At 38.4% G+C, this 27,891-nt stretch overlaps 1 protein-coding gene across 1 annotated transcript; it reads left to right on the plus strand.

The window, feature by feature from the left end:
- Positions 1-6,446: 6,446 nt before the first annotated feature.
- Positions 6,447-24,605, plus strand: TTPA (alpha tocopherol transfer protein). Its single transcript, XM_070942259.1, has 5 exons — positions 6,447-6,647; positions 16,125-16,278; positions 18,755-18,948; positions 19,646-19,756; positions 23,766-24,605. The coding sequence occupies exons 1-5, from the start codon at positions 6,447-6,449 to the stop codon at positions 23,937-23,939; spliced, it is 834 nt and encodes a 277-aa protein (XP_070798360.1). The 3' UTR covers positions 23,940-24,605.
- Positions 24,606-27,891: the final 3,286 nt, after the last annotated feature.

The raw sequence follows: 27,891 nt of genomic DNA on the forward strand, positions 1-27,891 counted from the left end.
TGACAAAATATTGGATGCCAGGTGGCACAGAGACCAGTTACAATATCTCATCCTGTGGAAGGGATACCCATTGTCAGAGGCATTGTGGGTACACAGCACAGATTTGCGGGCACCCCGGCTGGTTGCTAGATTCCACTAGCAGAACCCAACCAAACCTGGGGGGAGGGTGTCAGTGGCCAGGAACCATCTCATTGTGCCCTTTGTTTTCCAGGTGCCATCGCCGTGGTAGGGGGCCACATGTCAGCCCTGGTGTGCTTAGTGGCCCAAGGCTGCCATTCTGGCAGAAAAAGGAGAAGCTGGGACTGCCATTCTGGCGGGGAACTGAGAGCAGCACAGTTAACCCACCTTCCCTACCAGTTCGTAAATGTGAGTGAACGTGCCATCTGCACATGCGCACAGCCTTCTGTGCATGCACAGTAGTTGATCATTACGTCCAGGCGGGTGGGCGGAGCTCCCGCAGTCACCGCTACTGGTTCTTGCCATCTGGACAGAACCGGCTAAATCCCACCACTGAGCATGGCCGTGCCACACTTGCCGAGCTCCATACTGCTTCACGGGACCAACGGGTTACACCACAAAGCTGGCCAGATGGGGAAGGACAGGCCAGACCCTGTTGCTGCTGCTGAAGCTCAGCTGAACAGCTATGAAGCGGCCACATAGCTGAGGTGGGTGCCTGCGCACTGGATGTGTCTAGCTGTTTGGAGCCTGATGGCTTCTGCGCGATGGGTTGATTGCACACATGGGTGGTTGGGTGGGGCTGGGGAGAGGCTTAAATGGTGAAGGCCAGCACTGGGCGGTTAGCCCTGACTTTGTTTTCACATGGTGATCGTCAATTCGTGCCGGAGTTATTTGTGATGAGGATAAACCAATTGCAAACCAAGATTGTGTCCTTTGCTTTCTTTCCGCAAATTACTGAACCTGACACAAACCTGTATTTATCAACGTTACCAATCTAGTTAAAAATTTCCAGAAGAGGCTTCCGGTTTGACTTCCGTCACCACCAGACGGTCCTTTGAGACCGCCAGCCCCGTTGCTCGTAAAGAGCCGCCTTTACATCTGAAAGGCGGCTCGAAAAACTCCATTTCCATAAGGAAATGTGAGATAGAGCAGGTGAGGACAGGTAGAGCCCTCTGCGAAGTCCCCAGAGTTTTTCCTTTACTCTTGGGGACGAAGCAGGATGAGGCTCCCTATTTCCCTCGCCGCTGCTCCGGGCTTCGGGAGACCTCTGCTTCTTGCAGAGCCAGGCGACGAGATCAAGCCTTTCAATGAAAACAACAGATTGCTTAATTAAAGAGGATGAGATCTGGACTTGGGACCCTAAATTGCAAGTATTTTTAATGATTTTATAAGCGTTTCTAAGCGAAGGAAAAAAAAGAATAAAGAGATCAAGAATTATTATGTATGGTAGTTTTGTAGAAATGTGGGTGGAGATAGGTTAGCTTATTGATTGTTTAGTTGAAGAAAAGGGATATTATGTTTAGATATGAATATATGTAAAAGATTTGAGTTAAGAGATATATCTATGGGGGTGGAGGAAATGGGCAGACTATGAGTTGAATATATGTTAAATTAGGATTTATTATATAGTTTTATAGTGGAAGGTTGCTTTGAAATGTTATATTAATATACAAAAAAGAGATTTGATTTAAGAGATATATGTATGGGGGAGGAGTAAAAGAGTAGATCATGAGTAGAAATTGTTAAATTGGGGGATATAATAATATTACTATGCTAAATTAGGAGTTATTATATAATGTTATAGTAGAATGTTATTCCGAAATGTATAGTATAAGGGGGATATAATAACATTATTAGAAAGAAAGGGTCAGTATATGGGGGATGGAGTAAGGGGATGGTAAAATATTATATAATCTGTTATGAATTTGGATTGTACCCTGAAGAATTATATTACATTTTAATTTAATTACATTTAATTTTATCTGCCTTCGTTCTTCTTTTTCCTATCTGTCCATAAATGTTCCACTTCAAAGTCCATCTGTTCAAATTAAAAAATTCTGTATGTTACTTTAATGCTTTTATGATGTCTGTTCCATGTATAATGCATCAACTTCCTCTCTTTTGTCCCTACACCACACCTTTTTTTTGCTAGGCTTGTTAGTTTCCATTGTAAAAAGTCCAAACTGTTCCTTCCTTCTTTCTTTCTTTCTAAAATCACCCAAAGACAGAATAGGAATATCCAAAATCCATAGATCTAATGTTAATTTCAAAGTAATCCAAGGTAAAAAGCCATTTAAAATGTTTCTTTTCCAAACGAAAGGGAGATCTCTTCAATCCACTCTCCTGCTTAGTCACAGCAGACTCCATGGCAATTATGTAACCATCCATCTGTCTTTCTTCATTAGCTTCATTAACTTTTCAAAAGAGTAAACTCCCAAAGAGACATTCCTCCAATCCATTCCAATTAAAAAAGAAACCCAATTTTCTAAGTTGTTAAAAGCCAATTCTTCCAAGTCAACTTTACTAAGACAAAAGTCTGTCATGGGTCTTTATTTCCAATTATTGTTTTTTTTTCTTAATCTTCAAGCTCCAAGAATCTGTAGCCACTACTTAAAGTTTGGGGTCTTATTTGTTAAAAACCATATAGTTACATTGTTTCTTGCCTGGGTTGGTGTCACTCACCCAGCTTCAAGAAACTCGCTCTTTCTTCTTTCCTCCTGCACGATCTTTTTACGGTCCGCCGCGGCTTTGTGGCAGCCGCCATGGCTGCCTATCCCCATCGCCAACTTTGAGGATTCCCTCTGGCCTCCGAGGAACTTGCCTGTTCCCCTTGGCCCACCGAGGTGCTCCTCTTCTCCCCCGATCCCTACAAGACAGGGTCGGTCCAAAGACCGATCGGACAGTGGTTTGTCAGTTGAGGTTTCGCAGGATTGTTAGAGCCCGCTATTTCCCTGACTATAGTGCCGCGGTTCCAGACCGGAAGTTCCACTAGTCTGTTCTTGAGAATCCAGTTGTAAGGGCTTTTTGCCTGTGAACTGGGAGGTTATACAAAGATTGCATTACATTGAATTACTTGACACTTTCTTCATTTGTCTGAATGAATTTACATTGGAAAACTTTTTAGGGGGATGTTAAGCATTCAGAGAATGCAGCATTTCAACAGGAGGACAACTGGAGGGCAGTGATGAAACATTGAGGGACTCAGTTGCAGCAGTCACTAACCAAAGCATTGATTTAACTGCTTTGAGTTTGTGTACAATTGTTCGTTGTTCAAACAACGGAACTGGTTTTTCCTTATTCTTCATAGGGTTGATTAACTGATGTTTGTATCTTCCCTTTAATTAAATCAAGGGTGCTGTATCTCTTGTGCTTATCCAGGGCTGACCTTGGAGTTGGTAGAGCTGCTATGTAGAAAATTGCTGGCTGAGATTATGAACTCTGGGATTTATGCCATCCTCCCTTGCAGGCTTGGCTCTTCTCCCAGAATTTAGCAGAGGCTAAATGCTATTGTGAAACTCACATAGAAGCGTAATTTGAAAGCCCTTAGAAAATGTTTTTTAAGTTGAAAAAAAAAATTGAAGGAAGTGCATAATGCCTAAAAGTCAATATTCTTTCAAGTCCATGCCATCTGGGAAGCCGGGGATTGATGCTAACTAATATTCTGCACTGAAGACTTAGGAATGTAGTATTGGTTGCCCCTTGTGCCACCTGCCCCCATTAAGAGGATTGATAGCAGTTTGGAACAGAATCCCGTATCCCTGAACCTCATTCCTGACAATTTTCATACATGTAGAGTCTTGTGGCTGACTCTTCAACAAGTTTGGTTCTATACTTTCCATTATAATCTTAAATTCATTTACTTTCTGATTGGTATGTAGCAGCTGATCGAAAATTCAAATTCAGGTAATCCTCAAATTACAATCATTTATTTAAGGACCAAAGTGATGACAGTGCTGAAAAAGTGAACTTGCCACTGGTCCTTGCACTTATGACTGTTGCAATGTTCCCACAGTCATATGGAGCGTTTAGCAACTGACATGAATTTACAATTTTAGTGTCCTGGGGTCACACGGTAGCCATTTGCTACCTTCCTAGGGGACTTCTGACAAAATCAATGGGGAAAGCCAGATGCATTTAAAAACACTACGCATCGCTTAACAACCCTGGTAAAAGAAAAAGTCATAACATTGGCTGTGACTTCTTTAATAACTGTGTCATTAAGTGACAGTGTCAGCCCTGGCACGGCCAGCACTGCCACAGCCCACCGAGCTAATTGATCCTACTGCCTCCAGGAGGCTGCCAGCCACTGCTACAGCCTACTCTCATTCCTGAAGGGAAGGATGACATCATAAGATGGCCGGCAGCCTTCTCAGCTGTTGAATTGCAAGCATCTCCGAGCGATAGGAGGCACCCGGAGGGAAGGAGTAAGCCTAGCAGCCCTGAAAGTGCTGGCCTGAACTGGGAGCTGAAAGTGCTGGCAAGACTGGGGATGAAAGAGCTGAAAGTGCTGGCAGACTTGACAGAGGTTCCAGTCCCACTTGTGGTCATAGGTTGAGGACTACCTGTAACCCTTGCAGCTGTTAAAAGGCAATTCTTAGCAATCAAGTTTTACATTCACATTTAAATTACTTGTGGCTTTCAAAGGGTTCCCCCATATAACTCCTATAGAAGACTTATCACTAAAGGAAAAATCATTTCCTAATCAAATAGGGCCTAGGCTTTATTAGAAAAGATTGTGAGGGCAGACAGGAAGGACAAGAGAAATTACACACTGTGTCCTTACGTTGGAACAAATAGTTCAGATTTAGCTGTCTGGAGCCTTAGTGTTCAGAATGTTTGAAATTTTCTCTTGGTATCTTTTTAATCTTGTCCTTCCTTTGGTCTTTCCCGCTGAATTCTTTTTCATTACTTTCCTATAGCCATTGCTGCCTCATATCATCAGCAGGTATCTAAAGCTGTTGAATTCCAGACTATAAAACCAACTAATCTTAATTCTAAAGTTCTTAAATTGCTAATACCAATATAAGAACTAAAACTACTAATTAATGTGAATAAAACAAGTAAGCTATTTGAAAACTAAGAACTGAAATAGAAAAATGCTGTCATTCTGTCAGCATTTCACTAAAAATGCTGTCATTCTATGGCCATTTTGCTCCTCCCTTCATCTTTCAAAATGTAGGATCAGATACATGTTTTCCGATGTGAAGACTTTTATTCTGGGGCTTCATTGTTATTACCATTTAAACACATCATGAAAAGAACACGTGGAAATGCTTGATCATTAATTTGGATTTTCTAATAAGAGTTCAATTGTTAGTTCGAAAGCTTATTTTGAGAGCCAATAGACATGGGTTATACATATAGTTTGTGGTTATTAAACTGCTGGAAAGAAAGCAGGAATTACATGATGTACAGAGACATCCATAGAATGAATGTCTAGGATTGAAAGAGATCTTAGAGATCATCTGGTTTGACCCCCTGCCAGTTCAAGAGAAAGAGATTTTAGAGATCATCTGGTTTGACCCCCCTGCCAGTTCAAAAAATACATTTTTCTTCTTTTGCCTTATAGTATGAGACTGTGATTCTGACCTTACCGAAAACAATGACCATGAAAATCTGCATTATTTGCAGATATGTACCTATTTTTGCACGAAAATATAAGTGTTGAGAGAGTGGGACATTTAGGGCTTCATTAAACTGTGCTAAGGCAAAATGTGATCCTTGTTGAGTGACTTAGTCTGTTAAGTCAGACTTCTCTCACACATAACTTTTGCCCCCTGTTCTAAACACAGGATTTTATTGTTTTATGGTAGGTGGTAAGAGACAAACAGGAGCACCCCCCAAAAAAATCTGCCTTGATATAAATCAGGTTCCAAGATTGTCACAGGACCTGATATAGCAAGAAGAAGAAACAAATATTGATACCTCAACAATAATTAAGCCACGAGTGCCACTCGAAGAGATCTTGAATATAACCCAGTTTACGCCGATAACAGCTTAAACCAAAATTAAACAAAGCGCATGCTAGCTTTGTTTATAGCTAGGGAGCATTTAGCTTTCTAAGTGAATCCAGCCAATCCTACCGAGACTTCTGTAACACGGGGAGAGCCATGATCTGCTTAACTACTAGGAGAAAAGTTGATTTAAGCAGCTGCCTTCGGTTTCCGCGCCCATGCTAGTAGGAGCCTTGGAGATTGGCGACAGCCGGGCTCGACTGTCCCAACTGAGATCCTTTGCTTCTCCACCCCCGTGTTGCGCAAAGTGCTCCTCCCCGCGCCGTCTGTCTTGGCCGGGCAGTTAGCAGTTGGAATAGCTGAGCGTCGACCGTCCTAATGCTGCCATTATTATTTGCCATGGGGAGGGGCATCGAGTATCAGGTTATTTTTTTCGCAATGGACTTGAAAGCGCTTTTCTGGCTGTGCCAAGTTGTTACGAGGCGAAGCGCTCTTCTCCCAGTAGTTATGGGCAGCGGCGCTTAGGGCAGCGACATGGACCAAGACCAGCCTAATTGCCGGCCGGTTAACCTCAACGAGTTGCCGGACGACTCGCCCCTCGTGAGGGCCGCTGTGGCAGCGCTGAGGTGCAGAGCTGTGGAAGAGAACCTAGAGGTCCGCCAGTCTGACCTTTCTGACGCCTGTCTGATCCGCTTTTTGCGGTGTCGAGACTTCGACAGCAACCTGGCCTGGAAGGTAAAGGGACCCCGGTCCCCAGCAGAAGAACAGGAACACGAGCGCTCTCCCTCCCTGCTTCCTCCCCTCCTAGCTCAAGACTGGCGCGCGGGTTTCTTCAGGTAACTGCTTCGCTGCCTGGCTCGGACTCTTCCTTCTCGCCATCGTCGCACAGATCCTTCCATGCTAAAGAGCTGGAAAGGAGACCAGCTTATAAAGATCCTCTAGCTTCCCTGTTTATCCTCGGCTGCCTTTGGGCCAGTGCCTCCACCTACTTCACTGGAGACGCGGTGCCTAAATCAGAAAGGCAATTTCGAGCATTTCTCTTCACTTTCCCCAGACTTCCACCAATTGCAATGTGCTGATTCTTTAAGTTGTTTTATGAAAGAGCTCAGCAGGTGCCTACACCTGGTTGAAGCTAAGCAAAGGTGGAAAGACAGTGGCAAGGGGACAACAATGGCAAAACACACGTCACCTAACCAGGAGTTAAAGCACTGCCTGGTTTTTTTATAATGGCTACCCTTCATCTTTTTGAAATTGTTGTTTCCTCTTGAGAGAATATTGAACTGCAAAATCTTGGATGTCCAGAAATCTATTATTGTTGAATCAAAGGTGTTTTTTTCAAGAGGCAACTGGACTTTCTGGTTTTTCCTTGAAGACGTTTCGCTTCTCATCCAAGAAGTAGCTTCTTGGATGAGAAGCCAAACGTCTGCAAAGAAAAACCAGAAAGTCCTATTGCCTCTTGAAAACACACCTTTGGGAAAACCATGACCTGGATGATTGAGACTGTCCATAGACATTATTGTTGAATAGTTGTCATTCTTAATCTTTAGCCCTTGAATATAGGCCAGGTCATGAGATATTCACTGTAGGGATTCCAGGAATGCTATTTTATTTTGTAGGGCACATTAAGAGAATTTTGAAAGCCTTTCAAAAACCTTCACTCCCCCCCCCTTTTTTTTTTAAGGATAGTATTGATCAAGTCAGGAATATTCTCTTCCAGAGTCTCTTTTTCATGTTTTCTGCTTTTCCAATATTTAGCAACCATTTAACTTCTTCACTTCTTTCTCAATCACCAGAGCTAAAGTCCTCTACACAAGGTTGTGGTGGCTTTTGTATCAGTTGGAAGCCATTCTTCACTTGTGTGGCGCTGATTCTTGTTTTTCCAGTTCAGATTTCTTTAAGCATATGTCTGTCTTTGCTTTTTTAAAGCACCACTCATCCAGTAGTATTTAGTTTGTCTTTCTTCTAGCTTTTTTGTGTTGTTAAAGACAGCTATAGTAATAACTTCTGTCACCTTTGTACCTCAGAGCAATAAGGGGCATAGAAAAGACAATAAAAAGCTGAAAGAAGAATTTAAAAATCTGGACGCACAATTAGTCAAGGCACTGAGCAATCTCTCAGATTCCTGAAAGATGCTGAGCAAGAAAACTACAATTATACAAATAGTGACAGGGTTCATGTTTTCATGCAATGCATGTATGCCACTGTTTTCCCTCTCTGCATGTTTTTATTTCTGCCTCTATAAGCTTTTGTTTTCCTGTCATCTTAATTCAAAGTGAAATGTTTAGTTTGCACAAACCAGACATTGTGCCCAGCTAGATTACCATATTTCAAAGAAATAGAAATAAACCTACGCAAATACAAATTCCTATTTTCACAATAGTGGTGGGAAAGCAGATACAAGAAGAGAAGGGGGAATAAAGAAAGACAAATATTCTGTTTCTCAGATGTTTTGATTATTGTTACTACCTAGTTATATAGTTATGATTTAGTATTCTGTCATTTTTCTGTCCTTTTATATGCGTTTGCTCTCATCTTTCATATTCTTACTGCTGTTTAAAAAATAAAGCTTTCTAACAATCAGTTTAAAAAACCTATAACAAAAATGTGTTGGAAATTTCAAACTTCCTCAGAATATTGGAAATTTTAAAATGTGTATGAAGCGGACAATGACGGGAGGAATTTATCATGATTTTTTTTTTATTGCAGATGTTTCTAGTATACAGTTCTGGCCCTATTTGAAAAGGATTCTGTGTCAGATATACGATAGAAGATGCAGTTCAAAATATTTTTATTTACTCCTTTAAAAGGTCCAAACACTATTCAACTTTGCTTTAGTCCAAACACTATTCAACTTTGCTATCTGAGGTTACTGTCATCATGTGAGCATGCATGTAAATTTAATAAATAATAGCCTTGGAATCCATTAACACAGTGATCCCCAACCTTTTGGATGCCAGGGCCTGGTTCCATGGAGGGTAGTTTTCTATGGACTAAAGGGAGGCATGGTATCACTCGCTGCATGGGTCCCGCACCTGAGCAACTAGGGCTTTACTAGCTTGTGTTGCCTGGTTCCTGACAGGCTACGGCCCGGTGCCAGTTCATGGACCGGGGACTGGGGATCCATGCATTAACAGATAGTATGGAGCTTTGAGCTATTAATTTATGTTCCAACTCACCTTTTGCAAATCCTTCCTATAACTTGCACTCAGATCAGATCAAACTGCAACTAATATTGCTACACAGAGCAACATTTATTTATATTGACATTTCAATCCATGCTAAGCACATATTTGATTCCAACCTAACTCATTTCGTTCACTAAAAAATTTATGTGCATTGGCATTTTTATTACTATGCCTGGGACAGGCAATTTGTTGTTACTATTGCATCCAATAGCTTTCCCTGGCCTATTTGTAAAAGTGCAGAGACAGAAAATATATTGCAATCTATGAAGGTGATATGCAACTGTGCATATTGATTGTCAGCTTTAACAATGATAATATTTTATTTTTATTAAAATCCAATCCTCACTTGTGTTTCATTCAAATGTTCCTTCTGATCTTCCCACACAATTGTCATAATATGAAATATTTCATGTTCATACTGTAGTTAGATAGAATAAGTGTGTGAAATGCTTTAAACCTGACAGCAAAAAGTTGTTGTAATGCATAGTGCTCACGTAGAATCTACCAGGATTACATGATTACATTACCTACACCTTCTCATGTGAATCTGGAATAATATACATTAAACAACTTAGTGCTTGCCCAAACATGCTCCAAAGAATTGTTTTGCCTTAGAAATCCAAAGTATGCATGCCACTAAGGTAAACTACCTATTTCCAAAATGAAGACTAGATGGCAGTGTTATTAAAGTTTGCTTGATTCCATCATGTCTAACCCATAATGCAAAAAATAACCAATTGCAATATTTGGACAACTTCTTGCTCTTATCTCCTATTTGATGTTTGTAACCAGTTCGCACCATTCCATAGACCACTTCCATACTAGCTTCACAGAATAAAATTAATTTGTTCTGATGTATTAAATTTGAATAGCTTTAAGTTAGAATATTAGATTATGGAAATTTCATGTCTTAATATGTGTGTGTGTAATACCGGTAATAATCTTCACTTAGTGACCATAGTTGTTACAGACCCCCAAAAAGGTACAACCCAGATTCGAGTTTCTGTTGTCTGCCCCCCCCACACACATACACAGTCCTGTGATTGCATTTTGGGCTCTTGGCAATTATATCTGCTAAGTGAGTCTATGAAATGTCTTACTTGAAAAGTAAGCAAATGTAAAATGCATTTACTAGGAGGTAAAGCCAAATAAGTCCATGGTGAATAAGCATTTATACAGCATAGACAGGCATAGGCATAGACAAGAAAGTACCTGAAACTTTCCATAAATCAGGATTGTAGCATTAGAATTAGGGCAATGGACTATGTCGTAAATAATTATTTGAAAGAGCCTTGGTGGCGCAGAAGACTAAAGTGCTGTTAAATAGCACCAGCTGCTTACAATTACTGCAAGTTCAAATCTCACCAGGCTCAAGGTTGACTCAGCCTTCCATCCTTTCGAGGTAGGTAAAATGAGTACCTGGTTTGTGGAGGCAATAAGCTGACTTTGTATAAAAAAGAACACCGCTTGGGGGGGGGGAAGCCCTACTAAGCAGGTATATACAAAAGTATGAAGGCTATTTCTTAACGCATTGTAAGCCGCTCTGAGTCTCTGGAGAAGGGCGGCATATAAATCGAACCAATAAATAAATAAACTGCAAAAATCTAAATGAACACTAGTGGCCATTTGGATTGTTGCACACCAGCTATGATAGCTTTCACATAGAAACACAACCTTTCTTCTCTCTTTTTTCCCTCCCCTCCCCCCTCTCTCTCTTACAAGTAGTCCTTGGGTTACAACCGTAATGGAGACTACCCAGCATGGTCGTAACTTATGACAGTTGTAAAGTGAATTTTCTACAATGGTTTTTAAGTAAACACCATAGTTGTAAAGCAAACTAATAGTTGACTATGGACATGGTGAATTACTGAAAATCAGAAGTAAATGCAGACTTTGTAAAACTGTCATAAAATGTGGTACATGACTACAGGATCCTGCAAATGGCTGTAAATGCAGCCTAGTTGTGGAGTGCCTGAAATGCAGTCATGTGACCGCAGGGAGGGATCACCATTGGAACTTAGAATCTAGGTGGTAAGTATCCCCAAGTCGATCCATTGGAACTTTGAACAGACATTAAGTGATTGGTCGTAAATTAAAGACTATCTGTATAAACAACTTTGAAGTTTGGTGTTGAAGGAGACTCCTGAGAATACTGTGGATAGCCAAGGAAGCAAACACATGGATTATTAAACAAGTCAACCCAGAGTTTTCATTGGAAGCATAAAAGAAGAGGCTCAAATTATCCTGCTTCTGACATATTACACAAAGAACCAGTTCTCTGGAGTAGGCTGTAATGCTGGGAAAGGTAGAAGGAAGGAAGGTGAGTGTGATAAGCAGCAAGGTAGATGATCTCACAATCACAATGGGCACACTGTTAAAAAACCTGAAAGATCAGGTAAGGCAACGGTCCCCAAATTACGTATATGGCTAGGTGGCCTGGCGGAAAGGGAGGGAGAGGGGAACCGGTCTGCTGGTCATGTTGAGCTGTGTGTGCAGGTGCAGGCACCACACTGGCCTATTGGTCACACAAGTCAAGCTACATTTGCAGCAGCCTGCCACTCATACAAGTCAAGTTGTGCACACATATGTGTATGCTGGCCAGCCATTTGTGCAACCCAGTTCTGTATGGGCCACGGCCCACAGGTTGGGGACCCCGAAATAGGGCACATCATCATGAAAAAACGCTATCTGGATAGTCTCTAAGAGTTGAGCTCAACTTTACAGAGTATCATCATCAAAATCAATCAATGGCTTATTCCTACTTTTCCCTATCCGGGTTCCTTTTCCCCTTTTCTCATTTCCATTCAGCTTTACCTTTCTCTTCCCAGTGCAACTACTTGTTCCTCTTTCTTGTTTGTTTTCCACTTTTTCCCCCTGATGGAAATGGAGAGCAGAATGCATGTGTGAGGTTATATTGCTTAGGTGCGGGAGGGGATTTTATGGTTGTGAGAGAGACAATGGATGAAATATGCAAATGGAGATCAATTAATTTTGATACATAAAATATATTTATAATGAGGCAGAATTGCTAATATTAATTCCAGTTAGGTTGACAACCTAGGGAAGCTAAGCATTTCCCACTTTGCTTTCCTTTGTTTATAATTCTTTTGTTCTTAAATTCAGAATAATCTGTCATTTGAGTAAACATGTAGGGGTATAGATTATAAAATTCCCCCATTGTTCTGACCTAGGCTTCCCAAGAGCATAAAGCAGACTCCTTGTCTCGACAAAAAAACCCTTTTTATTTTTTTTATTGAAAAAGTTTTTCAAATACAAATTCCCCCCCCTAACCCCCCTCCCCCTCCCCTCCCCTCCCCCCATGGCTTCTCCAAGATGAAATCCAAATTAATATCACATTATATAATACTTTATCACCCTTATACACCACCCCCTATGTGCTATACATTTCTTCCTAACATTATTATTATATCCTCTCTATACTATACATTTAACAGCATTCAGCTAAAAACTATGTAATAGATCCTAATTTGGCATTTATTCTACTCATAATCTACCCATTTCCTCCACCTGGATACTTATATTTCTTTTAAATATATTAATATCTAAACATAACATCCCTTTTCCTAAACTAAGCAATCAATAACCTAACCTATCCCCTTGTACCATATCAATTTTATATCACCCACTTTCCTACAGGTCTACCATACATAATATATTTAATATCTTTATTTTTCTGCCCATATCACTAAAAGATATTTCCATAAAACCCTCAAATGACTTTAAATTTGTATTCCATATAGTATCTTCTGTAATGTCTTTCAGCTAGATTGTTAATTCCATCGACCATGTTAGGGTAACATCAAGTCCTGCTTCCAACAGTATATTCAGTATCTTCAATTACCATCTGCCCCCATCATTAATAAGTATTTCTGTATATAAAAGAAAACCCCCTGAGTGACTTTATATTTATATTCCATATGGTATCTTCTGTAATGTCTTTTGTCTAGATTATTAATTCCAACAACCACGTTAGGGTAACAACCAGATCATTTGCATGCCCCAATTCCATAATTCTCTTGCCTTATAGCTCAACATATACGTAATCCATTTTTCAGAGATTCCAAAATAGAAAGTTCCAGTCCGCTCAATCACAGGCCATCTTCCACATCCCAAAAACACCAGCACTGCAGAGATCTGTTATTCTTCTCAAAATAGTATGAGTCTGTAATTTGCCTCCGTTATATTTTCATGTATCAGCCTCCTATAAATCCCTCTTATATTTAATCGTCTCTTAAATAACTGGCATTAATCTGTTGGCTAAAAAAGAGTTGTTTAGTTTAAAAATTTTTAGTTTTGTAGAACCTGCTTCTTCTTTTCTTAACTTGTTGTGGTTTAGATCTCCACCCTGGTTGCCTTTCTAGGACTTGTATATCAGCTGATTGAGTTACATGCTGGTCTTTAACTTGATAAGACATCAAATCAAGATCCAAAGCCGCCTCTCTTATATTTATAGGTGATCCAGCTATAGCCTCTGAAGGAGAATCCAGAAGCGGCTCATCCAAAAAGCCCTCTATAACTTGTCGTTTTTCCATTACCTCCATCTCCATCTGCTTAGCCTGAGTTTCAATCTCTTGATCATTTTGCTTTTCTTTATCCCCCTCCTGTATTCCTGACACTGATGACATACGTGGAGATGTTGGGCCCATTTTAAAAACCTTGTAGTAAAATTCTTCCGCTTTTTCAACAGTATTTAATTGATATCTTTCTCCTTGATATCTCAATATTATACCAACTGGAGCATCCCACCTAAATGGGATGTTTTGTTTCTTTAGCTCAGTCACCAAAAATCCAAAATCCTTTCTATCTTTTAACATCTTGGACGGCCGCTCTTTATATATCCAAATCCATTCCATTCATTTCTAGAGTGGAGTTAAAAGACTTTTGCACAATATCATTTCTTATTCCTTTATCAGTAAAATAGATCACCACATCTCTAGGCAATTGTCTTTGCTTTGCCACCCAAGAATTTACTCTGTAGACCTTATGATTCTTACAGAATACCTCTTCAAAGCTAACCTTTAAAATCACAGCCAGAACTTCAGCAGACATCTTTCTCAAGTCCTCTCTGTTATTTTCCTGTATTCCCCTCATTCTGATCGCAAATTCCATGGATCTGAATTGCATCATTGTAACTTCATTTTCAATCCTTTGCTTTATATTATCTACATTGTAAGTCTTGTGATCAGCTTCCTTCATTTTAGACACTACTTCTGAGCTGTTTTTTTGAATAATTGTCAAATCATTTTCAATTCTTTGTATTTTATTATCCAGATTATGAATCTTATAATCAGCTTCCTTCATTTTAGACTCTATTTCTAAATTTATATCTTTATCCATCTTTAGAATTACTTCTGAAAAGCTTTTCAAAGCTGTTACAATATATCGCTTCAGGTTATCATACTTTTGTTGAACCAACTCTTTAATTTCCTGTCTAAATTTTTCAAGATTCTGGTTCATAATCTCATCATGTCTTGCCAACTCCTCCACAACAAATTCCTTTAAGTCTTTAAAACCATTCTTCTGCATCTGCAAGCTCAAAAATTGCTCTTGTGATTTATAAATGGGGGAGTGCCCCCCCCCCCCCACAGCTTGGTTGTCTGGCTTTGTCAGTTTTAACGCCATCCTGCCACGCAAACAGACTCTTTTTAAAGAAAAAGTCTTCTCTCCACACAATATCAATATCAAGTCTCTAAGAAGGAAGAAGCATGAAACAGAAATTTTTCTCTTCTCTTCTAGCCAGCGCTATTGCTTCAAATACTTTGTAGCATATTAAACCATTCAAACGGAAAGACTTTCGCTTTCAGCTTTCTTCTCAAGCCTCAGCCAGTCGCCATTTTAAACTTTTTTTTTCCCTTTCACTCTTTCTTCATTCTTAAAATCAATCATAGGGTTGTTACAAATACTTGCAATTTAGAGTCCCAAATCCGGATTTCATCCTGTTTATTCAAGCAGTCTGTTAGTTTTCGCTGATTAGGTTGGTCACATCGTCTGGCTCTGCAAAGCGCAGAGTTCCCCCGAAGCCCGGAGCAGCAGCAAGCTGGATAGGGAGCCTCATCCTGCTTCCTCCCCAAGAGTAAAAAAAAAACTCTGGGGACTTCGCAGTGGGCTCTACCTGTTCTCGCCGGCTCTCCTCACATTTCCTTAAAGAAACGGAGTTTTTCGAGCCGCCTCTCAGCTGTAAGGGCGGCTCTTTACAGGCGGCGGGGCTGGCGGTCCCAAAAGACCGTCTGGCGACGACGGAAGCCAAACCGGAAGGGCCAACAAACCCTTTTTATTAAGTTACTGTGAATTCTTCTCATTCACATCCAGCAAAGTCTTTCAAGGGAGAATTTACAGTCACAGACCTTATCTGGCTAGGAGAGCTGCCAGGCCAACATCTTCAAAACTTGGCAAGGAGTCACAAACCAATTAAACAAAATAATTGTCTCTTGCAAACTCCACTCCCCTTTCGCTCCTCTTTTATTCCCTCTGGGAGGGGCCATTCATCGTCCACCTGTGACTTACTCCCAAGTCAAACCTTGTTCTTTAGCTGTTCCCTTTGTCTGGCAACTCTGCGCATGCGGACACTGGGAACAGGCTCCAGCTGTTTGTCTGCCTCACTGATGTCTGACTCCAAAGGCAGCTGATAACTGGCATACGACCGTGGCCCCTCTCTGCTTCCGACACAGAGCCCTCAACAGAGCCTTTCCCAGACTCCAGGACTGGCCCATGTTCCTCCCCAACCTCCTCAGTGTCCGAATCTGCTGCCAGCTCTGCTGGCTGCTGGCAGGCCACAACACCCATCACTGCAGTTGTACATAGGTTTTTCTGAGGGTTCTGTTTCTATTGAATTCCCTCTTGAATTCAAAGACATAAACTCACAGGAAAGTGTTATAAGTCTAAGCTTGTAACATCCAGACTTTTAGTAGGCGATATCATGCTATTATTATACATGAAATTATATATGTATGAAATTATGCTACTATGTTATCTCATTTCCATCTCTGTTTGTTATTTCTGTTCTTAGGTTTTCAAAAACTACCACAAATGGAGAAGGGAATGCCCAGAAATAACTGCAAATCTACATCCACCCTCTGTTCTTAGCTTGTTGCAAACAGGTTACAGTGGAATTTTGAAAGAGAGGGATCCAAGTGGTTCTAGAGTTGTCATTTATAGAATTGGCAAGTAACTTTTATGTTGATAATCCTATCTAGCTTTTAACACCAAAGTGAAAGATGATGAAGGGGAAGAACGCACATACAGGGATAGTGGCTAAATTGCCCTAAGACCTTAGGATCAGGACCAGCAGCCATGGCCGCCTCCATTGCACTTTCCACTGTTTGCCCTTTGCTCAGTGAAATTGCTGATTCTGGGATTGATGGGAAGAGATCTGTAGTTCAGATTCTCTTGGCTAGTTAAGAAGGGTAGAAGAATGGCTGCAAAAAGAAGCTAAATTTGACCAGCTGGAGAAGTAAAGGATGAGCAGCTGCACTGGACCATATTTGATAACTTGCTTTCCAGTTTGTGTTTGTTTGTTTGTGTGTGTGTGTGTGTGTGTGTGTGTGCATGCACACAAGTAAACTGGAGGGCTTTTTTCTACTCTCTTTGCCTTTTTCTTAGGGAACAATTGACCTCATTCGACTCAATTGACAGTTGACTCTGTTTTAGTCTTTTTATATATATATATAACTTCACAAACTTATCTTATTGTTATGGGTCTGTTTATAATCTGTTTCTCTGTAATTTTCAGTAAAGCTTTTTAAAATTTAAATATTCATCTATTTTCTCCAGGGAAATTTCTTTTCCTTTATATAAATTGGAATTTTATTGAAATACTTTTTGCATAATCACATTATCTGTTATTATAGTATCACTCTCTTGTAATTTCAATATCTTTTTTTTTCATCATTTCCCTGTTTTATTTGAAAACTCTTTGGTTTGCATAATTTATTTTTATTTCCATTTCTCTTAATGCTAACATAGATAATTGTTGCTGTAGAAGTTTAATCAGTTGAGAAATAATTATCTTCTTTGGAAACTTCTTTAATTTCTCTTCTTTTTTTTAATCTCACCCAAAATAGTTTGTGTTTTCTATTGCCTTTTCCTTTTGAGTTCATTATTATGGCATATAAAGCAATAGCAAAAGCAATAGCAATAGCACATAGACTCTTTAGAACACTTTACAGACCTCTCTAAGCAGTTTACAGAGTCAGCCTATTGCTCCCAACAATCTGGGTCCTCATTTTATCGACCTTGGAAGGATGGAAGGCTGAGTCAACTTTGAGCTGGTGAAACTCGAACTGCCAAATTGTGGGCAGACGGTAGTCAGCAGAAGTAGCATTCAGTACTGCACTCTTAACCATGACGCCACCACATCTGTCATGAACTCTTTGCCTGTATATTAAATGAATCTTACATCTGTACCTTTATTAAGATTATTTTCAAACAGCTTGAAAAGGAGGTCTTAAGGCAAATGCTGCACTGAGATCAGCAGTAATATTTGGCCAACATTCAGTGAGATAATTTACAGATAATTTTTGTGAGCTGTTGTGAGCTGTTGATTATTAAGGTGTGAGAAAAAAAATGAGATAAACATAGCCATAAAGCAATAATCAGATTAAAAACTAGGGAGTGAAGAAAGAGAATCTGTTTGAACAGGCAACTTGGAAGATTTGGGAGCAAAATGTAGATTATAAAAAACAGAGACTATGCTTTTAATGAGGTTGAATTAAATATTTAGGTGCACATCTGCTCAGACTTCACTCTCTCTCACTGATACGTTACATGTTCCAAGAAATTTAAATATAATCTGATTAGAATTAAGCAGTTTTTAATTCTCTTGAAAATACAAGAAAATATAAGCAGTTCAGAGAGCATTTCTATGTTTGATAGCTGTCAAAAGAAGATTAGATGCATTGCTAGAGTAGAATTTCACAGGTAAAGAAAGTCTGTTGGGATTGTTCTAACCAATGGTAGCTTTTAACCTGTGTTATCCAAGCCCTACTATTCCAGCAATGGGAAAATAAGAAAAACAAAGATCTGTTAGACCGCTTTTTAAGAAAACCCGCTCTTTCCCCTATCAAGAACTGACAGATTTGGAGTTGATGGAGAATAATCCAGTATCTCATTTCCTTGTCTCATCCATTCATCCTTAATCTTTGAAATCAATGATGTAGACATTTGTAGTAATTACTACATGATGTAGTAGTGCTTATCACTCTCTTATCTTTATTTGTTGTAACTGTTTTCTTAGCAAGAATAATTATGATAGACTTTGTGAAGCAGCCTATAAGGTAAGGTTGTATTTAAATTGTGACTCTTAATTTGACATTTTCACAGTATAGACACTGTGTTTCTTATTTGTGTTTATATATTAGCTTTCATAATATTGATTGTACATTGCTTGTTACTAGAAAAGTCATATCAATTGAAAAAAAATAATTTATATTATGAATGCTATTAAGGCTACCTAGTGCCTGGAATAGTTCATGATGCACAAGTTTTGGAAAACATAAGTAAACTTTTTAATGTTGCCTATTATTCCTGTTGCCCAGTCCAGAATTTTATTTAAGAAAAAAAATCACTTTGTGCAGAAAAATTGGTTTATTGTTAAATAATTCATATGTCTCTCTCTCTATATATATATATTGCATTTAGCACAATGGGACCCTAAGATATTTACAGCATATGATCTCTTTCGTATAAGTGTTATGCTATCTGAGCTTTTGGCAAGAGAGCCAGAAACCCAACGGAATGGAGTCAAGACAATCTTCGATCTCCAAGGATGGAAATTTGCTCATGCATTTCAGATCACTCCAGCAGTGGCCAAGAAAATAGCATTTGTGCTCACAGTAAGCTTTATTCTTATTTATTCCATTGTGGAATATTGTGCTAATTTCCAAGAACTAAAATCAGGTAGCTGAATTGAAGCAGATAAATAACACCTTTTCAGTATAGTTTTATGCTACAATTCAAAATTAAACCCACTTCAAACTGAATAAATAATATGTCTGCTAGGCTGCCCCCATTTTGGTTTTTGTCTATCTTCTATATAGGCAGCTAGGTCTGAAGAAGAATGGTGCAAAGATTTGCTTGAATACAAACACAGCTGAGTTCACTCTCTCCAGGTTTGTCCTGTATTATTATAGGCTCTGATAGAGCTTGGTCATCTCGAATGGTGACAAAATGTTTGCAACCAAATTACCAAGTTCAGAACTCAAAACCACAGCCTATATATTTCCTGTTCCATATTTCCATGTACGTTGCTTATATAAGTATAAACATTAGAATATCAGAACTCTTATATTTAGAGCCAGTTTGGTGTAGTGATTAAATTCCTCCTTAAGCTCAAAGCCAGCTGAGTGATCTTAGGCCAGTCACATCCTCTCGACCCTAAGCAAGTACTGGCAAACCATTTCCAAATAAAACCTTGCTAAAAAAAACTGAAGATACTTTTCCAGGTAGTTCCAGGAATCAACACTGACTTGAAGGCACAAAAACAAGCAAACTTATCTCTACTTTGTTTTCTTATTTTTCTCTTTTTGGCAGGATGGTTTCCCACTAAAAACTCGAGGAATCCACTTGATTAGAGAGCCTCTAATTTTTTACCATGTTTTTAATCTAATTAAGCATTTCCTCTCTGAAAAAATCAAAGCACGGGTAAGTGAGCACAAATTCATTTGCTTATTCCCTTATTATCTCAGCACCCAGCACTTTTTTTCTTTTGAAATAAATACATCCATTCCATTCTGATTCAACAACTCTTTTATTATTTTAATTAACAGGAAACCACATATAAACCCACCATTGTATCAATCCAAAGCAATATGCAAGTTCATAGATAAAGGTGTTATTGATGAGCGTATGTATTCTGCTGAGTAATTTTGAGTGAAATCATTATTTCCTGATGTTAGGAATGTAAAAGATTCTTTTCCTGATTATAGGAATTTTATTTCCTGATGATAGGAATGTAAAAGATTCTTATTCCAAATATTACTGGGAGTACTTTTTTTTTTAATCCAAGTAATCTAGTTCATATTTTAGTTTACTTTACTTTATTGTCATTGCATCTCGTACAACAAAATTAAATGCCATCTTCAGTGTACATTATAACTATAAAAATAAAACACAAACACATCCTTCACATTCTATACAATTAAATTGAAAACCCCATATATTGCATTAATATTGCACTATACAGTAGAATTCAATATAGTTACTGTCCTGGGATAGATGCTATTTCTCAGCCTATTTGTCCTTATTTTTATTGTCAAATGGTAATAGTTCAAAAAAAAAAGGGTGCCCAGGATGAAATGAATCTTTAAGAATGTTTTGAACTTTCTTTTTTTTTTATTGCAAAAGTTTTACAATTACATTTTCACCCCCTTTCCCCCCCCCCCCTCAACCCACCCCAACCTTCCCAACCTCCCTAACCCACCCTAACCCTCCCCTCCCCCCGGACTTCCGCACAATATACTCATATTAGGTAAAGAAAGAAAAAAAAATGAGAAAAACCCCATTAGGGTACATACACGACAATTTTTTAGGTCTAAATGCCATCTATAAAACATTTTATAGAAATTTTCCCTCAGATTCTGCGACTGTGTGAATTTAACATTCTGAACCCAAATTTTTTCCCATGTTTCCAACATCACTGGTTCTTCAAAATTTTGTGCCCACTTAATCATACAATCCTTAACCAATTCAGTTTCTGAATCCCTTTCTAACAAAACATTATAAAGCCTTTTAATATGCATTGGACCTTTCTCTTTTATATGTCTAACCAATTCTTCCTCATGCAACATAATACCAGTTTTTTGGTCCTCTTTCCATCTCAATTGTAATTGATTATATTGTAACCAAGTTAAGGTAATCCCTTCGTCCAACAGTGTCTGTAATGTCTTCAACTGCCATCTGCCCGCATCTGTAAAAAGAACCTCTTTATATAAACCCCCCCCGAGTGACATTATATTTGTATTCCACATAATATGACCAAGATCCAACCATAGCGGTATTTTGTAATCCCATTTGAGTTGGTGCTTCTTCCAAACCCTCATCAAAGAGTCTCTAAGTAAATGGCTTTTAAATACTTTATCCACTTTGTTATCATAAAATAAGTAAGCATGCCATCCAAATTCAAGATCAAAACTTTCTATATTCAGTATTCCAGTCTTTTTCCTTCCAAACCAATCACTTGCTAGAGTCAAAGCTGCTGCTTCATAATATAACTAGGTTTGGAAGTTTAAGGCCTCCCCTTTCTGGAACATCTTGCATAATTTTCAATTTCACTCTCGGTTTTTTCTCGTTCCAGACAAATTTATTCACTCCAGTTTGCCACACTTTCAGTTGTTTATCACTTTTAAGCACCGGAATCATTTGAAACAGAAAAAGAAATCTTGGCAAAATGTTCATCTTAACTGCTGCTATTCTTCCAAGTAGAGACAGCTGCAGTTTTTTCCAAGTCTCCATATCTTTCTGTACCTCTCGCCACAACACCTCATAATTATTTTGAAACAGTTTCATATTTGATTCTGCAACCTGAACTCCTAGATATTTTACCTTTGGTACAATCTCAAAACCTGCCCTCCTTTCAAGCTCGTATTTACGATCTTGTGTCATATTTTTAGCTATCATCTTAGTTTTTTTCTGGTTCAGTCTAAAACCTGAAACTTTACCATAGTCTTATATAATGTCCTTCATCTGGATTATTGATTCCATTGGTTGTGTTAGGGTAACAACCAGATCATCTGCAAATGCCTTTATTCTATAATCCTCTTGCCTTATCATTATACCTTTCAGAATATTAGAGTCCCATATTGTATTTAACAAGACTTCTAATGTTAGAATAAATAACAATGGGGATAACGGACATCCCTGTCTTGTTCCTTTTTCAATTTTAAACTCTGTTGTCAAGCTTCCATTAATAATAATCTGTGCCTTTTGCTCTTGGTAAATTGCTGAGACCGCTTGTATAAATTGGTCCCCAAAGTCCATCTTTTTTAAAGTCTTTAATAGAAAATTCCAATCCACTCTATCAAAGGCCTTTTCCGCATCCAAAAAGACCAGCACTGCAGATACCTGTTTATTCCCCTCAAGATATTCCAATAAGCCTATTACTTGCCTTACATTATCCTTCATATATCTACCCTCGATAAATCCCGCTTGATCATCATGAATCACCTTTTGGATTACTGGCATCAGCCTGTTGGCTAGTACTTTTGCATAAATTTTATAATCAGTATTCAGTAGAGATATTGGTCTATAATTCTCCGGTTTTTTAGGACCTGCTTGCTCTTTTGGTATCAAAGAAATATAAGCTGTTGTCCATGATGGGGGTATTTTACCCCCTTGTTGAATATTACAAAATAGATCTCTAAGTTGTTCCACCATTTCTGCTTGCAAAGTTTTATAATACACTGCAGTCAAACCATCCGTTCCGGGAGCTTTAGCTGTTTTTAATTGTTTAATTGCTACCATTATCTCCTCCTCTGTTATAGGATAATTCATTCGTTCCTTTTGTTGATCAGTAATTTTTGTAACTCGTTTATTATCTAAATATTTTTCTATAAGTCCATTCTGCACATCATCTTTAGCATATAATTTAGTGTAATAGTCCACAAAAGCTTCTTTAATTAATTTTGTTGAAAGATTTCTTTCCCTCCAATATCAATTTTATCAATAGTCCGTATACTCTGCTTTTTTCTTAATGTGTAAGCCAACCATCTGCCCGGTTTATTGGCATTACAAAATGTATTATGCTTCGCATATTGTAAATTTGTTGCAACTTGTTTTGAACTTTCTTGATGTAGCGGGAGCTATAAAGCTCTTCCAAAGAGTGGAGAGGGCAACCAATGATCCTCTGGGCAATGACATTAACCTTCTGTAGCGCTGTCCTATGTGCCACTTTGCCATTTATTTCTTCCCAGGGAAAAAAAAGTCGAACTCACTTTTGAAAATGTATAAAGTAGCCCAATCTCTTGGCCAGCGTTTCTCAACTTCAGCAACTTGGCCAGCTAAGGATTTCTGGCCACTGAAATCCACACAGCTTAAAGTTGCTGAGTTTGATAAATACTGCTATTGCCTATTTCCTTTGTTTCATAATAAAAATATACTACATGCTTGCAACATTATGGACTTTTTTCTGAGAGCCAGATTTTCCTTTGCAGCACTTCCTGGAACAATCATGAAATCATTCAATATCACATAATTACATGAACGTTCTTGAAGATGTCTCTTCCATCTCTTATATTTTCAAAATTTTACCCTTAAGTGGACCAACAAATTTATATCTGATATACATCTGGGAGAATAGAGCATTTACTCTACAAAGTAAAATATATGACATTTATATATTTGATTATTTCTTTCTGCTAAGTATTAATTCTGAGCTTTAGCTGTATTGGCTGGCTGTGGAGGAGGTGGATGGGAGAAGTACTTTCAGATGGAAGGCTGAAAGAGGTTTGCTTTCCTACCTTGTCCACTTATCTCAACTCCATATAACTTTATATACATTTTCTATATAGATTTCTATTCATTGAATTGTAAACTTGAAAAAGTCTATTTAGACTTTCAGATCCAATCTCCTGGGTCAGTGTGGGAATCCATTTTCATGGTACCTTATTTCTAATTTTCATGTGATTATCTGATTTTATCTGTTATCTAATTGCAGATCCATCTGCATGGGAATAACTTTGCACATGGGCTCCAAAAACATTTTCCAGCCAGCCTTCTCCCAGAAGAATGGAATGGTGAAGCAGGCCCTTTTGAAGAATTTTCTAAAGAGCTTACTGACTTTTTAATGGAATCTACAGACTATCTTCAAAGTATTTCTCTTCTTGAATAACCATTGACATGAAGTAAACTCTATCTGGGACAGAGGAATACTTATTAACCAGAATGGGGTACTGATGAAGCTAATGCTTTAAGTTGCAGGATCCAAAGATCATGGAAAATTTCAGCTGTTTTAAATAGGTATAGGCCCAGAACCCCTATCCCCAAAAGAAACAATTAACTCCATTAAAAAAAAATGCAGGTGCTTTTTGATGCTTTCAGTCATCTGATCACTTAAATATAAATTTACTTACGGATCAATATCAGGTGTTATGATTTGAGAATAAGGTTACTTACAAAATAAAACGAGAAAGTATTTTATGTGAAGGGGAATTGTTTCCTCCCTAGAAAATGTTACACAACTTTTAATTGTACCACCTGCTGAAATTTGGCCTGCCAAAATGTAAATATAGCTTCTGCTAGATCAGAACAAACATTTTCCTAGTAGCTAGCTAGATGCCACGGAGAAGCTGACAAACATGGTGAAATACTAATAAGCTGTTTCCTGTGTTCGTATCTGGTACTCAGTTTTCCCCCTATTTTTATGTCTTCTGTGAATTAAGTATTTCTTTATTCATTTTGGACTCCTTGTGAATGATGCTGTATTCAGGCTATTAATATGTGCACGTTTCTCTACAGTAAGCCTCTATGTTCAGTGGGTTCTTTCTCAGCAGTATATGTGCCTACCTAGAATTAAATGCTATAATGCTATATTAAATGCTATATATTAAATGTTACCCAATACAAATTTCTTTGGTTGATATAAATCAAAAATTTACCAAACAAATTTACTAATATGTTATATCAAAACAAACACTATCAAGATACAATGTGATAGCCTAGTTCACATAGGGATGATTTACTTGGTTTATGCTTAGCCACTGTAGCAGTGGTGAAGTCCTAACAGTTTGCACCAGTTCAGGCGAATCAGTAGTGATAGAAGCTACCAGTTCAGTGAAACGGTAGGAAAAAAAGCTACCGATTGGTCTGAACCAGTATTTCTGACGATCAGCTGTGCCGCACAATTTATATTTGCTAGAAAGCAGGAAATGCTGCTTACCTTGTTAAGTGTCCTTTTTCTGTGCAAAGTGCGTGTTTGGAGTGCACTGTGCATGCACACATGCACGTAGCATGCGTTTGGTGCACACTGTGATGCAACATGTATTCGGCGTGCATCACACATGCACGGGTAGCAAACCGGTGGCAAACCGGAGGATTTCACCGCTGCACTGTAGTCTAAAACACATACAATATGCTTTGAAACTTTGTGTAAATATACCCATAGCTTTTAAACGGACTTTCTCTCAGGTGAGCTTAGATGTTATTTCATGATGTAAAAAAGGGTTAATCAGCAGCTATGTATCAGTTGGTATAGCAATTACTCCTTTTTACTACTGATTTTTTAAATCTTAGATTTGTTCATGTAATTTAACTTTACTTGACATAATTCTCAGGAATATAGGTTTGGGAGCTTCAACTGCTGTAAGAAAAAATCATAAAAATAATATTTATATTAGAAAGCCACTAATGTTTCTCTAACAAAGGGCATACTATTATCGTAACTTGGGCACAATATGCATCTGAATCAGATATAGAGGTAGGAAGTAGAAACATTCATTTTTAAAAATACTTTTTCAGACACTATAAAGGAGATATTTAATTAAGTACTCAGTTTGAAATAATGTGAAGGCAGTATATGCACATACTCAAGTCTAAACATCCCTATCTGTATTGGATAACCTTTTTAATGGAAATCAGTTTAAGACTACAGCGTTACATACACTGAGAATAATTCTCATTTCAGTTTCCTAAGACTGTTGACCAAGTTTTGTTCTTTCCTTTTGCAAAACAAAGGATGAAAGAGAGGGAGAGGGAGAAAGGGGCAGGGAAATAAGTATCAGGATCAGTTTGCAAATCTTCTTTTACTGAGGGAATAGACTGAATTATATTTTTCCTCACATTCTATTGACTGCAAAGAAGTTTTTTTCAGTTGCCAGGAGGACTGAAGGATTAAGAAAAGGAAAAGGATTAAGTTTCAGACCCCACCCAACTGGTAGGACTGAAATTTATGGAGACAAGTTCTGATAAGAAATATTTATTAAAGAAAAGGTAGGAACTCTAACAATGTCTGCCTTTTGTGAGTAAGTTATATGTATGGCAACAGTATTCAAGCCTTTTTCTGAGCTTTTTTCTTTGGGTCCCACCTCCGCCCCCTTCCTTTTGCACAGACAGACTGTTTTCCATCTGTGCCTTGTTTTTGCTCAGATTGTTTTTCTCTGACTGTGAGTGCTAATTTCAAAGGCACAAAGTCTTCAGCATAACTACTGCAGAAGCAGAAAAGGGCTTAAGGCATTGGGGTAATATCGATGACAAAAAGGACGAAGTGGCTCAGTGGCTAAGACGCTGAGCTTGTCGATCAAAAGGTCGGCAGTTCAGCAGTTCGAATCCATAGTGCCTGTTGTGAGCTCCTGTTACTTGTCCCAGCTTCTGCCAACCTAGCAGTTCAAAAGCACGTAAAAAATGCAAGTAGAAAAAACAGGGACCACCTTTGATGGGAAGGTAACAGTGGTGGGTTGCCCGGTTTGGACCGGTTTGCAAGAACCAATAGTAAAACCGGCAGGAGGCTCTGCCCACCACCCCGGATGTCGTCATAGGCGATCTGCGCATGTGCGCCTTTGACATTTAGTCATGCTGGTCACATGACCATGGAGACGTCTTCGGACAGCGCTGGCTCTTCAGCTTTGAAATGGAGATGAGCGACCCTAGAGTCGGCTAGCGCATATGTGCAAGGGAAACCCTTTACCTTAATATTGATAATAAACTGCCCTGGAGTGCTAGCAAGTCTGTCAAAAAGCAAATCTGCCAGCTTGTGTGGCTACCAGCTGAGAAGTAAAAGAACAATTAATGTAGAAGGATGCCAGAATTGGGTAACTGGACTGCATTTCCAGCGAATCTTCCCAGATAGCCCAAGTTAGAATTCCTTGTATGGCATAGCATCAACAGATGACTTTCATCAATAGCCTACAGAGAGATGCTTGAACAAAATCTCACTCACTTCATCTGCATGATCCAAAATCCTAGTGGGAACAACCAGTATGGAAAACATTGAAAGTAAAAGCAAAGTCATGTACAACAAGGTTTCTCAACCTTGGCCACTTCGAGATATGTAGATTTCAACTTCCATGCTGGCTGGAAAATTCTGGAAATTGAAGTCCATACATGTTTGCCAAGGTGATATTTCTCTCAGATAAAGAATACAAAGTAATTTCTTAACAGATAAAAAAAAATGACAACTAAAATAACACTTTAATGAGTAAAAACAAATACATACATATTTACTGCATTAAAAATACAGAAAATTCATGCTCCTGAGTTTTCTAGGCATCTTTCTAAGTATCATGCTTTTCTATTCTGATTATAATTTTTTTTAGTAACGTTAAAGTTTATATTTCTGTGGAAAGGGATTTACTAGATAAAGACTATTTTCCAAATTGTTAAATCAGCTAAAAAACCTGAAGGCAAATATTTTAAAGTTGTAAGCATAAGATCTTTCCTTGGAGCAAACCCACAAGAACAATGGGATTTAGCATACATAAAAAGAAATTGATTAATTCAATAATGATGAGCTTAAGATGCTGGTGTTATGCTGTATTTTTTATTTGTCTTTTGCAGTTCTACTATGCAATTTGCATTTTTATAAAAGTTACAGAAATGTTAAAAACTATTAACATATAATAAAGTATTAATAATATAAAGCCTTTTATAAAGCCTTTTATTAATGTCTTTTATTCAGTAAGTTTTGAATTATATTTATACAGTATTGAATATCTTCCAACTAGATGAGCAAAGAACTTTGAAATTCTTCCATGTATGCTTCTCACTTTGCAATTGCCCTAAATGGCTATTGTCATTTATTCAGCATACAAGTTCCTATGTGTACAGTACATACATTCCAATGTAATATG

Source organism: Pituophis catenifer, unplaced genomic scaffold (assembly GCF_029215685.1).
Source record: "Pituophis catenifer annectens isolate HBS135680 unplaced genomic scaffold, rPitCat1.0.hap2 SCAF_3, whole genome shotgun sequence".
Lineage (NCBI taxonomy): Eukaryota > Metazoa > Chordata > Lepidosauria > Squamata > Colubridae > Pituophis > Pituophis catenifer.

Coding starts and splice junctions, on each gene's coding strand:
- TTPA (XM_070942259.1), top strand. CDS start 6,447: ATGGACCAAGACCAGCCTAATTGCCGGCCGGTTAACCTCAACGAGTTG. Junction 16,279..18,754: donor AGTTGTCATTTATAGAATTG/GCAAGTAACTTT, acceptor TATTGCATTTAG/CACAATGGGACCCTAAGATA. Junction 18,949..19,645: donor AAATAGCATTTGTGCTCACA/GTAAGCTTTATT, acceptor TCTTTTTGGCAG/GATGGTTTCCCACTAAAAAC.